The 15346-nt window shown below is 41.5% G+C and overlaps 1 protein-coding gene across 10 annotated transcripts in view; it reads left to right on the top strand.

Annotated features, from left to right (window-relative positions):
• The window catches only part of CADPS2 (calcium dependent secretion activator 2), a 528181-nt gene that overhangs the window by 401873 nt on the left and 110962 nt on the right, over positions 1-15346 (top strand). For all 10 annotated transcript variants that reach the window (XM_061640133.1, XM_061640131.1, XM_061640132.1 and 7 more), the window contains 2 exons: positions 3653-3756; positions 9714-9870. In XM_061640133.1, coding sequence (XP_061496117.1) covers positions 3653-3756; positions 9714-9870 — 261 coding nt within the window. The remainder of the gene's footprint in view (positions 1-3652; positions 3757-9713; positions 9871-15346) is intronic.

The following is a 15346-nucleotide window of genomic DNA, read 5'->3' as shown; positions in this document are numbered from 1 at the left end:
GGATGGAGATCACAAACAGGAGAGTGCTACTGCACTCATGGGCTTCTCATAGACATCTGTCAGTCACTATGAAAGCGGAATGCTGGAGTAGATAGGCCTTGTGTGTGATCAAACAAGGCTCTTCTTATGTTCTTAAAGGGAAATGGTGATACAAATGTTTGGGGGCAGAGACTTTACACAGAGGGTTGTATTCAACCAAGTTTTACTCATTGAAAAATTAATGAGCCTAAGTTAGTCGTTATTTTTAGTGGCTCCACTCTGAGTAGAACTAACATTGGATAGAAGCCATAGAGTCCCAGTGGTAGGGAAAGGGTGTGAAAAGGTGGAGGAGGCTGAATTTCATAGACTGATTTAGTATAATTAGGCCAGACATTAGCTTGCATATATTAGTTCTGCTAAGGAACAGAGGTTCTTTTTTGGATTCAGGTAGGCCATGAAAGAAACACCAAGCTTGCTCCTTAACAGGTTTTATTCAGAAGATGAGGACATAAAGAACAAAGTAAAGCAAAACAGATAGTCTTATGGCCCTTTCTGTTGCTGGACAATCCTCTCTGTTATTCCAAACTCCTGAAAGTCAAGGTGCATCCTCTCAAGGCCTCCCCTTCCCAAGATATGCAGCAAGATCTCTCTCCAAACGGGCACTATCAGGCCTATATACTGTTTTACTACATTACTGGAGCTTCATCATTCACATTCCATTCCTGTGGCCTTGTTAGTGTTCTTGCAAGACTATTGGCTAATTTAACTTCAGGGAAGTGGCAACCAGCCAATAGAAATAGCTAGTTGCTTGTATACTGATCTCATGCATGTAAGATGTTCAGCAACTATCCAGTGCCACGTAGTTCTCTGTGGCCTTGACATTAAACCCACAGCCTCTGAGCTGTACCCTTTCTCTGTGTGACCTGACGGAAAGCCAACAGCCCCTCTTATGACATAATACATTCCTCTGCAGAGTTACCTCCTGCTGGGAGGAAGGGCGGGATATAAATCAAATAATAAATAAATAAATAAATAAAAACTCCTTAAATGACACTGTCTGCCAGGATTCTAATATTAGCACAGTTACATATAAAGCATATACATACTATTAAGCCGAATCAGGCCCCAACATAAGCCTCAGATGGGGCATTAAAGGAGCAATTGCTGGACACCACCTATCTCCTCAAACTCACAATATTCTTATGCATATTATCCAATACACTAGTAAAGTAATAGTTCACTTGTTGTGGTTTTGTTTCTGAGTAATCAGTATACCGATCCTTCTTGTAACAATTCTGGATTAGCTCAAGGTCATACACATTAGAAGCAAGAACAACCTCTCATATGTTATAGCAGGGTGGTGAACCTCAGTCCCAGGAGCCGAATCTGGCCCTCTAGCCCTCTCTACCTGGCCCTCTGAACTCTCTCAAGCCACACCCCTCACTGGGCCTGCTTCACACTCCCAAGTGTTTTTGTCTGGTTCCAATGTGTCCTTGAACTCTGGTAATGCATGTTGCTTATCTGAATGGAGGATAGAGAAGGATATATGAATTTGCATACAAAATAGCTTACTATGCAAAGGGCAAATTTACATTCATTGTTCCACCCTCTTTTGCATGTGGCCCCATCCACCACTGGCATGTGGCCCTTAGAAGTTTTCCCAGAACGGTATATGGTCCTTAGGCTGAAAAGGTTTCCTGTGTTACAGGATTGTTTCATGTAACAAAAGGGATTATATTTTAAGATGCATTCCACATTGGGGGACTGCCATGCTTTTGTAGGTTTTAATTGCTTCGTAATAATGTTCACCAATTTATTATATTATTTCAGCCCACTCAGAAGCATGTTCCACAGGTTGTCTAATCTAAACTAATCTTTATGGTAGTTTTTATACGTATCTTTATCTGTGTGCTTTCTCACCTTTTTGAATTTGCTTCTTCCAAAGTGAATTTATTGTAGCTTGTTATTTTTTTATTTTTTTACCTTGGCATTCGTTCTTTGCTTCCCAGTTTTCTTTTTTACTGCTTTAGTGGAATAGCCTCCTGCTTCAAATCATTTCAAGTTGTGAGGTGTGCAGAGACTTGAAAGGGTCAATCAGTCATGCAATGCCATTGTTCTTTGCCAACTTTTAGATCAGTCTAAACCTAGCCTTCTTTTCAGATTACAGTAGGGTCCTGCTTTTTGGCGGCCCGCTAATATGGCGGCTTTCAATTAGAGTAAGGCCCCACTCATATGGCACTTGTTCTGCTTTTACAGCGTTTTTCAGGCATCAGGCACCATTCTATTGAATGAGTTTCGCTTTTAGGCGGGGGTCTGGAACATAACCCACCATATGAGTGGGGCCCTACTATATACATACTTGGAATGTGATTGCCTGAAAACCATATATTGTGCCTATTGAGCACAATTATTCATTTACTGTGAATATCATTGTAGGCTGCTACATGTGGACATGATGCTAATCTCCACTATCCCCTGTGTGGTCATGAGGAATTAATTGGAAGTTTTCATTTTAGATGGGCAGAGCAATCCAAATGCCAGGGGGCCAGCAAAGGGGAAGCCAGTGGCAGAGGAGCCGGTGGAAAGCTCTGCAGGATCCTCCTCACACTCAGGAACCCCCAGCCCGGCTAAATGCCGGCTCCGTCATAAGCTGTGTGTGTGAGCCAGCCAGAAAGCACCGGCTCCAACAAACAGGCCTCCTAGGGAGTAAGCACTCCCTGTAGGCCACAGTGGGAAACAAATAAAATTATTTTACTGGGCCTGCCTTTTGGCCAGTGGAGTTTGCAGGGGGATCGGGACCCAGAGAAGGGCTCTGAACGTGAGGAGGATCTTGCATAAGTCCCCCCCTCCATGTCCCTGGCTGGCCATCCCCATCCACAGCAGAGGCTGGAAGCCACAGCAGAGGCCAGCACAGTGCAGCACAGCTGGGAGCCTGCCAGCACAGCCAGGGATCCACAGCATCCAATTCACCTCAGCCCAGTGGAAAGGTGTGTTGTATTGCACCCTGACTTCATTTACCAAGTTACTGACTTTACCGAATGCTAAACTATGTTTAATCTTAACTGTGGTTAATGAAAACTAATCAGTCTCACAAACTATGGTTTGAAGATGGTTTGTTTCTATTGGCAATTATTAGAATTCACCACAGTTTGTCCAGGTTCAGGTGACATAGCAAGCTGCAGTTGATCAAAAACAGACACAAAGCTTCCAAACTCCTCATGCCCCCATCAGAAGGAGAATTAGGGGACACACAGACCTAGGGAGAGGCTGGGCTCACTCCAAACCAGCCCATTGTGTGATAAAGGAGAAACAAGCAGCTAGATTCTGCTTTTATTGAATAGCTGACCTTGAGAGCATTATAATTTGGTTATTGCAGAAGTAGAGCATCTGATGTACCACTACAGATGCACCTGTTAGTTCTCAAGTATTAAATTTGAAAGGGTTCATGGAGCCAACTGACATTTTTTTTGAGAGTTAAATATTTTATATATATGGGCAATCTGGTCATAACAATAGTACCGTTATCTGCATTGAAAGCATAGCTGAAGTGCTAGGTGATGTCAGCCTTGTGAAATTATCTAGTTCTGTGTTGTTTCACTTCTCTGGAATATTTCCTATTCACATGTTTTTCTAGCTGTGATCATCCTGGTTTGTGTGTTCGTTTTCACTGCAGAGATACTGAATCAAGCATCTCCTTCTGTAAAGCTGGAAGAGGTTATTCATTTAGCAGAGCTCTGCATTGAAGTCCTGCAGCAGAACGAAGAGCACCATTCAGAGGTGAGGATAACTATATTAGCTGTACAATGATGCTTGATAGCCACACTGTACAGCCTTGGTGTGAAGCAATTCTGTCAAGAAACATTACAGCTAAAGCCTCTGACATATGTTAAAGGCAATTCACATTTGCAGAACCATAATAGTTTTGAAGGTTATGAAAAGTGAAGTGAAGCTCTACTTGGATTTTCTCTTGAATAAGCGTCGTATTTCAACATTTAAAATAAATAAATAATGAACATCAGACAAAATTGAAGGGATACTTCTAGCCATCAGTGCTGAAATATCACAAAGAGCATAGTGCAAATGATCCCCCCAACCATCAAAGATAGAACTACATTTAGTATTGTTGTAAACTGACCCACAAAGTATTCCCATATGTTTTCTTTTCTTTTTTTTTAAGTGGATTCAGTCCACGAAGAAACTCCATTAAATGAATGAACATGCATTCTTCTCTCATGGAAGCCCTATTTGTTTTGGTGAAGTGAATGCCAGAGACATTGCTATGTAACTTCCCCTGAAGGCATGTAGTAATGTTGGTTTTATAAGAATTAAAAGTTCCCTTAATTTTACAAAATGAACAAATATCTTTCATACACTTGGATTAATGTTGTTGTTATTAAGCATTTTAAAAGTTTGATAAACTCATTTAGAGTGATGCATGAAACTACTTGGAAGTTCATATTTTTAAAATAAAAACCTCTTATAATTTTTCCAAGAAAGCATACAAAGTGGTAAACTAAGATAGGGTGTCTATAAATATGATCATTCAAAACATCTGCTTTTATCTCACACTGTCGATTCTAGATTTTAGCTTACATCTGTCATGTGTGAACTTGTTATGGATATTTTATTTTATACTGAAGAAACAGCTGCTTCAATCATTTGAAATGAACTCCCAGGAGGCAGTATTCTGCACTGGTATTACCACTGTGTTACTCTGTAAATAATTACTTAATACAATATATATGTGGATTTTTTCTTCTGCATTAAAGTTAAACTTTTTTTAAAGAAAAAGTCATAGGAAATGTCAGAACTACATTCTTTTTTTGTCTTAAATTGCAATTTCATTATATATTTTCCTCTGGAAATAATTTTGCGTTCATATAGAGATATAGATACACACACATACACAGAGAGAGAGGGTATAATTTTGACAAATACTTTATTTTTTAAAAAATCTTTATTATCTCTCACTCCGAACATGAATAACTGAAAGTAAGTCGATGCTGTTAAAGAGAGTACAAACCTTGTAAAATGGTTGAAAAAGAGAATTTGTTACTTGCTGGTTTCAAATCCATGTTTAACCATTTTTACTTTTTCCCCCCTGCAACACCAACATTTTGGATTTCCCCAGGGAAAAGAGGTATGTAGTTCATCCCAACCAAGGCAGGACATTTTTTGCATGATTCCAAGCACGGAATTGTTAAGCTCTTTTGAACATGCAGCATCAGTTCTGTCCATTGATGGTTTTATTTCCCTGTATTTATCTTCCTCCTGAAATGTCTCATATTGTTACTTTCTCTTTCCTGAGTGTGGATCTGGCTCTGTCATGGAGCCATTGAGTAGCATTGAGCATGTCACAGGCTCATCTATAAAATCAAGATAATATATCCTTCACTGGGTTGTGAACACAGACTGTGGCCACATTTATACTGTAGATTTATTCCACTATTTTTCCACTTTAAATAGTCATGGCTTCCCCCAATGAATCCTGGGAAGTGCATTTTGTGAAGGGTGTTGAGAGTTGTTGGGACACTCCTATTCCCCTTACTGAGCTACAATTCCCAGAGTGGTTTAACAATCAGTCCCTCTTCCCAGAGAGTTCTGGAAATTGTAGCTCTGTGAGAAGAATTGGGTTCTCATAACAACTCTCAGCACCCTTCACAAACTACACTTCCCAGGATTCTTTGGGAGAAGCCATGACTGTTTAAAGTGGAATAGTAGTGGAATAAATGTACAGTGTGAGTGTGGACTGTAAAATATGTGTGGCAAGTTGGGAGCTTCTCAGTGCCAACACTGAGCCAGATGAGCGTCCCATGTTTCTTATAGAGCACTAACACTTCCAACATAAAGGCTTCCAACAGGGTTGCAATTGTCAACCAAGCAGCATGAGGATACCTGAAAAGTAGCTGACGAGTCATGTCACTGAGGAGCTTTATTCACTGAGCCCCCCCAGAGGAGAAGCTGCAGAGAAATGATGTGCCCTGTGCCACTATAGTCCTGAGGAGAGCATCAGCAAGTCTGAGCCGCTGCTGAGTATTACAGTGCTATAGTTTATAGACCACTCTGTAGCAACTGTTGCTATATAGAACAATATAAATTAGAAATGAGTCAAGTAATCTAAAAAATATCAGCCTTTAATCTCATACAATGACTTTTTTCTCTCTCTTCCTCTTAGAATGCATGTGATAAATCACTAATTGCATTCATCTTGGTGCCGTGTTATATTTCTATTGATGAAACAATGTTGTGTCTACGATATTTGTCTGTCTAGTTTAACCACTTTATTATAGGCACCAGTGGATCAAGAGAGGTCAAGAGAATTTCTCCAATTCAAGTGAATTTTTTCTCACTATAGTGTTTCTTTGTAAAGGTATAAAGAGACAGGAAAGAAATTTACTGGGGTCCTATGCTGCATTGTGTGCTATATTTAGTATTTTAGGATTTATAGTAAAAAAAAAAAAAGGCAAAGCAAGAATTGGGAGAAGATTGCCTAAAGGGAAGTCTGCTAATGCCTATATCCCTTTTTTTCCAACCGCAGCTTTTATGCTAATTAATTAGATGGTTATTTATAGAGGTTTGAGGTTGTTCCTCTTAATTTGTTTCCATTTTTCATCTGAGATTTCTAATTAGAGAGAGGAAGAACGTGACCTCTGGTTTTCATATGGGTATCAGTCATGCTTTTTGATGCAACCAATTCTCTTCATTCTCATTTTCTTTGGTAACAGGGAGAGAGTGCTCAGATCATTGTAAGAGCTAATCATAATTTTGGAAAACACATTTCAAGCTGCCATTTCTACCTGCACCCATGATCCCCATGCCACAAAATAAAATCAGTGTCATAAAAGTGTCAAGGATATAAGTGACACCTATGAGTACATATTTGTAGTCTCTAATTTTGGATATCTTGGTGCTTCAGGTGTGCACCATTACTCTTAAAAGTCCTGATTCGTTTCCAGATGTATCTATGAATGGGGAAGGGCCATGGCTCAGTGGCAGAGCATCTGCTTTGCATACAGAAGCTCCCAGGTTCAATCCCCTTCATATCTAGGTAGGGCTGGGAGAGAATCCTGTCTGAAATCCTGGAGAGTCCTTGCCAGTCAGGGTAGACTATACTGAGTTAGATGAACCAAAGGCAGTTTCCTATGTTCTCTGTGTACTGTCATCGTGATGCTACAGCACTTCTAATAACCTTAAGGAATCCATTATCAGTCATCTGCAATGGTCATTTTTTTAAAATGCTACAATATTGTACATCAACATTTCAGAATTATTTAAGGGAGAGTGTCTATATCTCCATAGCTGATACCAAGGAAATATACAAATGGTACATATGAACATACAAATTTGCCATATGCCACATCGGACCACTGATCAGTCTAGCTCAGTATTGTCAACAGTGACTGGCAGCTGCTCTCCAGAATTTGACAAGAGAGTTTTCTAGCCCTAGTTGGACATGTCAGGAATTGAACCAGAGGTCTTCTGCTTTCAAGGCTTCTGCTTTACTACTACTTTGATGCAACAAGTTTGTTTCTACAACTACAAACTCTTTTAAGAGTCAAGCCACACATTTAAAAAGTCATGCAAAAGCTACTTTAAAATCAAACAAACGTTCCGTGTGGGGCAGTTAAGAGATGAGCAAATCTGGAGATTTCCGTTTCTCTTTGTTTTTCATTTTTTTCCAATCTTATGTTTGGTTCTCCATGTTTCTTCATCAGTTTGCCAATTATACTCGTGAAAATTCATCATTTTAGGGTACATTTCTCCTAATATACCCATTTTTATGCAATTTTGCCTCATATACACTTTTTTGCAGGCAATTTTCCCTAATATGCATTTTTGTGTGTTGTTTTCACGACTATATGCATTTTTATGCACATTCTACACAATAAATGTATTTTGTGTATGGATTCCCTGGCTGAAGAGCTGGATTGCAAAATCTGGATAAGTACAAATTTTAAAGGATAGCTGTGTTTCAGTTCGCGTATAGTTTTAAGAAGTGCAAATTAAGTATGTGTTTGCTGCTATGGGCTCCTTCAGGAGGAAGGACAGGATATAAACTGAATAAATAAATAAACTCCCTTGCATGGAGTTTCATACTATTCGGGGGGGCGGAGAATGTGGGATGAATGTTGCGTGTTAAGCTTGGCATGTCTATGCAAAATCCCTTGTCGCTTGAGCTAAGCTTGTGCTGCTCCTTCTCCATCAACATGGCACATTAGGAAAATATTATTGTGTGTATAATTTTCAATTGTAACCTCTTTCTGATAGCTGAGGGATTTCAAATCATGTGCCGATGTGCTATCATTAAAATGTTCTTGTCTGCCCTGTTGCAAACCCCACACATACAAGATTGTCTGGTTTAAAATGAGCAGAAGTCGTTAGGCATACTGGCCAAAATACGACAATAGATCTGCACTAGTTTGTCATGGCCAGCAGTGTGTCTATTCAGTGATTGCAGTGAGCAACTACAGAATCTTGTTCTGGATATTAAATTGAGGCTCCTGAGAGTCTTGGAAATAATATGAATGATATCTGGTGAAATCTCAGAACCCTGGAGGGAAAGGGAACATTGAGCTAGATTTCTAGGGAGGCAGTACTCCTACATCCTACACAAGGCTGTCATAATGAACTGTACAAGATAAGTAAATATATGGAAATTAAGGCTGTCAAATGGTTCAAAGAAATCTCACAGAGAAATTCTAACCTAGCCAACAAGCACCACATCCCAAGCCATGTCTGCTTGCACTGGCCAGAGCAGAAAATGGGGGGGGGCTGAGGTTTGGGGGATTTATTTATTTATTTATTTGCTATGCCAGCTCTAGACCAAGAATCAGGCCCCTTGAAGGATCCACAAGGGTATGAATGCAACAGATCCAAAGCTGCCAGTGTGCCATTCTGAAATGCCCTGTTTTTAGGGGCTTTCTGCTGGTTACAACCAGCAGGGGAATCTCCAGCAGTAGCTTCCTAGCCAACTGGGTAAAGTTGGCTCTCTTCTGTGGTGGAACCCATGTAAATGGTGCTGGTGCTCTCTGCTGATAATAGGCCGATGGTGGGGCAAATATGCACCATTCTAATATGCCCCCCAGCCATCAATATTTGGGGGGGTAGAATTGCGCTATTTAAGTAATCATAGGATTTTAAAGCAAGTATATAAATTAAATCTGCATAAATTTGCATATGGGAAAAAACAGTGGGTGATGTACAACTAAGTCATAGAGTAGATACACTGAAATAAATGGGCTTAAGTTACATAAGTTGATTGATTTCAGTGGTCTACTCCGAGTAGGACTAACTTTGAATATCACCCACTAGTTTGAAAAAAGAAAAAAGTGTACTTTGCTTTTATGATGCTTTCAAGTTTTTCAACTGGCATTATTTAAGGAAGGACAGACAGAAATGCCCCTTTTAAGGTGACCTTTGCAATCTGTAGTTTTTATTGTATTCATTTAAAAAAACTGCTTTCCAATGGTGGCACCTTTTTGCTCATAATATTTTCGATCAATGATGCATTGTACTGTTCTTTCTTTGCACAAGTAAAATAAGATGAAGAATCTGACTTTTCTTATACAGAATGTTTCTTTTTAAGTAGAGTGTACACAACTTTCCATCACTTCATGAATGTGCATTTTCATTTATTTCATCATATTTTATGTTCATGTTTTAAAAAGAATGTAATCTTACTTTATCCTCCTTAACTTTTTTAAATTAAAAATTGTGTCTTAATTATTATGTAGGCATTTGCTTGGTGGCCAGATTTGTTGGCTGAACATGGAGAGAAATTTTGGGCTCTCTTTACTGTTGACATGGATTCTGCACTGGAGGCACAGCCACAAGACTCCTGGGATAGTTTCCCTCTTTTCCAGTTGCTAAATAACTTCCTAAGAAATGACCGTAAGCTCTTTTAAGTTTTTAGTTGTTACAGCGATTATTTATTTTTGCCTTTCAAGTGTTGCCCATGCTCCTTTCTTTAGGGTGGGCTAGATTAGAAATCTATATAAATATATTTATTCCCGTTATCCCTACCTTTTTCATATTTATGAAGATTGTGATCCTATGCCCTGGTACATGGGATCAAGCCCTATCAGACTCACTGGGGTTTGCTTCAGAATAAACATGTATAGGCCTGGCCTGCAAAACAGCTTTGAATCAATTATGTTAGGGCTGGCTCCAGGAATGCCGGGGCCCTTGGGCATCAGCTTGCCCTGGGCCCCGGCATGTGTACGCGTTCGCGCAGCCCAGCCCACCCCCACCTACCTGTCTCCTGTCTTTTACTATTGCCATTAACCAAGATGGCGGCCGTGGTTTCCCTAAGGGGATGAAGCCTCCGCCGCCATCTTTGTTGATGGCACGCATGCGTGCTACGTGCGCGCATCTCTGCCATCAACTAAGACGGCAGCAGGGGCTTCAGTACCTTATGGAAACCGCAGCCGCCATCTTTGTTAAGTGCAATGGTAAAAGACAGCAGACAGGTAAGTGGGGGGACATGGGGGGTATGGAGGAGTGGAGGGGTGGCTGAGGGCCCCCCTGTAGCTCCAGGGGCCATCGGGCCAGTGCCCAACCTGGCCGCCCTTTAGAACCGGCCCTGAATTATGTATATGTAGAAATAGGAATCAAGATACAGCCATTCAAGTAAATTAGCTAAAGCCTACATTATAGATTTCTGTGCAGCGCTATTCTAGCAATTTCTTTTTGGAATGGAGTACTATAATTCTTGGGACTTACCCTGTAGGGAACCTTGCTATGCACTGCAAAGGAAAAGGAAAAAAGGTGTGCTAGCTGTTGTAGGGCTAAATCTTTTCTTACACTAGAAATTCAGAATTGAATATTCCACTGGAGATTTTAAGAGCCAGCCTGCCTTGGCATAAAAGTGTTCTGAGATTTACTTCTCTTTCATGCATATTTCCATGTGGCTCTTCACAACAATTCATTTCAAAATGTATCACGCTCACAGTCAGTATGCCTCAGGTATGGCCAAATTTGTTTCTCAGTTATGAAAGGTAAGGTTCTATCAATACAAGCCATTTCAAAGCTGGCGGTTCAGACAATCATATCTCTGATATTTTTAATGTTTAGAATATGGAATGAAACTGAGATGCAGTGTTGTTTCCCAGCTATATCACAACAGTGCCATATTAGAAATTCATCAGAAGAGAAGCTATTCAATTTCACATAGTACTATAACTATTTGGGATTGGTTGCCCTCTTTTTCAGAGTATGTAAAGAAATCCTTGAATTGAATCCATCTTCCATACCACTTGATACTTTTCTGTTTATTGACCTTATCCCTATTACCTAAATAGAATAGTTTCTAAAATAGCTTCTGAAGGCCATTTTTGCTTTGCCACAAGTTTTTCCAATAAATAATTCACATAAGAGGAACTGGATTTATACATTTGTACATTTACATAGATTTTTTTTTTAAAAAACAGTATTTTTAAATTGTAAAATCTGTAAATTGTCATGATGTAAATTGTCATGATGTATGCTCGTGATCTCTGGTTCACCAGCAGTTCTCTCTCGCTCCTCGTCCCCCCCCCCCACACGCACATTTTGGACAACTGCTACTGAAAAAATTGAAGACAATACAGGTTAACTTTTCCACATAATCCTGTCGTGCGCTCTCTCTCTCCCCTTCTCTCTCTCTGTCTGTCTGAAGGGTAAAGTGATAGAGACTGGCTTAAACTGAATAATTAATTTACTTCTTGCAGCCAAAATCTGTATTACAAGTAAATCAAAAAGAGTTAAGATTCCCTGTATTTAGGAATGGTATCTGAAAATATGGCATATTGCTGATAGGTCCAAGATAATCTATTTTCTGAAGAATCAAGGGAAGATAAATGTCAAATGGTATGCAAAAAAGTAAATATTGTTTGCATTTTGGAACAACTTTTCAAGATGGAATATAACCATGTAGTATTTCCCCCTTTATTTTGAATTGTTGTATTAAATAATAAATAAATTTTGTATTATTTGTATATTTTGTATATTAGCATTAAATAATAAAAAATAAATCAACATATGCACAACCATTTTGCAGCTGAGGGTTGAAATAATACATGGACACAGACAGCTGGGTTGAACTAAGGGCCACTTTATTAAAACTTTTAAACAAAGCCCTTTAAACTAAACCTGCAGAGGGGAAATATAGATGTGGGAGCTGGTTATAAACAAACTAATGACCTACAGTTATCAGGCAACCACCCCCTGACAGGGCAAGCCATTCTGCTTACCCCCATCTCCACCACACCCAGAAGGAAAACAGGGGGAGATCTCATGTTACCACCCCTGGGATCCTACAACTCTGGGTGGATGAGGTAAGTTGTCCCCAAAGGTAGCCCATATCCTGCGCCGGGCCTTACATCCCTGAACTGCAGGCTTCTGGAGCCACAAATCATCGCCAAAGGGGGCCACCTAGCTATCCTTACCTGCTTCCCTTTCTGCACCTTCTAGCCAAAACAGGTGGACAAATCTCTGTTTGTTCACCCTTTCCCCCACTTCTGTAAACAATATCTTGCAGGCACCTCTGCAGGTCTGACAGAAAAATGTTGTTACCTGTATCCAGCAGGTGATGCCATCTGGCCTATATATTTCAACCCTGGCATGCTGTATATCAGGATGGTGCATAACTAAACCCTCAGACCTGAGGAGAGCCAGTCTAAGCTCCCAATTGACCTTCTTACAGGACCTATTTATGCCCCTCAGGTCCCCCAAACAATGTCACACCCTACAAGGCAGGATGTCAGACCAAACTAAACAAACCTGAGGCCAATGCTACCGAATGACCTGAAGGTCATGGCACACCTGTAAACTAAGGGCCTTGCCCCCCAAGAGAATGACCAGAAAGTGCGGAACCACCCACACCAAACTTTGCTGGAATAACATGGGTAGGAACCCATCCCAGCATATCCCCCAGCAGCCCAACCACTCCACTGTGGCCCACTTACTGAATCTCAAGTGCGAGCCACAACGTGACTTTGCCTCCCTCCAGCTTGCCCATAAGATCATACTACGGCCGCAGATTAGGATGCGCTCTCACTCTGATCCCATTCAGCAACCTGCCAAACATAATAAGACAAATTACAGATCAAGCCTCGGTGCCTTTAGGCTCACTAAAAGGCTGGATGTACTGCTTGTAGGACCTAAACCTCTACATTCCAATGGCCTGCAGGTGACCTTGTGAAAAAACAAGGTGGGCAGCAGTGGAGGCAGCCCCAATCCAGAAAGAATAGGTTCCAAAACCCGCAGAATCCACCCCTAAGCCATGGAAGTCCCAGAACTGAAACTTTGGGAGGAGGGAACCCCCTTCATGAACAAACAAATAACCCGGCTCAGAGCCCTGGGCAGCTAGGAAATGTTTCAATGCCCTAACCAGTCAAATGTCTGCTTGTGGGGAAGGAGATAGCACCACTCTACTGCCCCTGTGCCATTGGTCAGTCTTGGACCAACAAAGTCTAATATTCATGCTCCATTCCACAAAACTGGGATCAGAAACCAGGAGGACACAAAGGGAAATATCAGACTTAGACCCGGCTACCGCCTCCCCTTCCTAGGGAGCTCCCAAAAACAACATGAGGGCAGCGGAATGAAATAGACACACCTCAAGAGGGGGAGGAGCATAAGGCACCCACTGGCCCAATAAGCCAAGGAGCAGGTGGGGAGAAAGAGGGATCAGGGGCAGAGAGAAATTCCCCATTCCAGCCAACCAGCATACATTGGACCCAGAAGTCCTCAATAGCATCCTGGAAGCCCCCAGCCTTGGCCAAAAAGGAAATGCCAGCTATCTTACCTTGCAGCATTCTAGCAGAGAGGCTCCTCCTCCTGCCCTCCACAAGGAATTCCACGAGATGCTCAACAGGAATAGGCCACAACTGTTCATAGCCCCTGCAGGCCCTGAAATCCTGAAGCTCCCTGCCTGCTCTCTGATAGCTGGAAAGTGTGCTGGGGGCAATGGATAGGCTTATGGCCCTCTCCAACTCAACTCTCCAATCTCCCAAAATGCAGGCAGTACAACTTCTGACTGAACCATGGCCAACGTCACCAGCTGGCAAAACCTCTCCCTCTGGTTCCATTAGAGCATCAGCAATACTATTGTCAATCCCCAGCACATGCCATGCCCAAAAGAGAATATTAAAACATAGGCATTGGAGAACAAAGGAATGGACAAGGCACATAACTTTGGTGGTCCTGGATGTAGGAGAGTTGATGACCTGGACAGTGTCCATGTTATCACACCAAAAACAGACATTAGAATTCTGCATCCTATCTGCCTGCAGGTGAACAGCCACCACAATAGGAAAGAATTCGAGAAAGGTCAAGTCCCTGGTTAACCCCTCCCAAATCCAGTCCTGTGGCCAGCTACCATTACACCAGGAAGTACCAAAGACCATCCCAAAACCAAACGAGCCGGATGCATCTGAATATACCTGAATCTTGGCCTTTAGGAGCCAGTCCTACCTCCAAAAGGAAACTCCATTGAAGTCCTGGAGGAAATAGGACCACACCCCCAGATCGACATGCAGGGCAGCCATGACCCTAAACCTGTGGTGAGGCTGTGAAAGCCCAGCCATAACATCATAGACACACCTCAGAAAGGCATGGACTGGTGTGATGACCCTGCACACAAAATTCAAATGCCCAGCCAGCTCCTGGATGGTGGAAAGGGAAACTTTTCTGGCACTAATGACACCCAGGATCTTATACTGCAGCAGCTCAAGCTTGACTCTTGGCAGCCAGCAACACTGCCCAGGAACATTAGCACTGAGGTGGGACCCTCAACCTTCTTGGTGGCCAATGGGACACCCAGCTCCTCAGACAGGCCATAAAACTGGGACATTAAATATTGGCACTCACCTGATCCAGTCCGACCAGCAAACAAAAAATCATTAAATTATAAAGAATAAATCAACATATGCACGAGCATTTTGCCTGCACACTCATCCTTTCCTCTCTTCGTGGTATGCCACAATTAACCCCAAATGAATGAATGAACATGGGCAGTAGGAAAGCTCCTTCTGTGTGTCTGGTATTGAGCCACTGAACCACAGCATTTGAACATTAAATGAAGGCTCTACAGATTGCTCACCTTACAAGCAGAAGCAACAATGGTGCGATGTATATATTATGTACTAAATAAATGACCAATAAATTACATGAGGTGGTGATGGTGGTGTAAAGACAAAGAGCTTCAGCCCCTGACCCTACCAAATATTCCAGGTCCTTTACGTCTCTTTTCCCATTCACCCTGCTATTTCACCTGCAGGCATTTTGCATGATTCCCAATTGTTTCTAGAGAGGAACCTCATCTCTGAAAGCATCAGTATTTCATAAGCTAGTGGTGTAGTTTCATGAAAGATGATGGCACCAATGA

Source organism: Rhineura floridana, chromosome 8, assembly GCF_030035675.1.
Source record: "Rhineura floridana isolate rRhiFlo1 chromosome 8, rRhiFlo1.hap2, whole genome shotgun sequence".
In the NCBI taxonomy this organism is placed as follows: Eukaryota; Metazoa; Chordata; class Lepidosauria; order Squamata; family Rhineuridae; genus Rhineura; species Rhineura floridana.
Note: the sequence above shows the minus strand (reverse complement) of the source record. Positions and strands in the feature narration are given on the sequence as shown.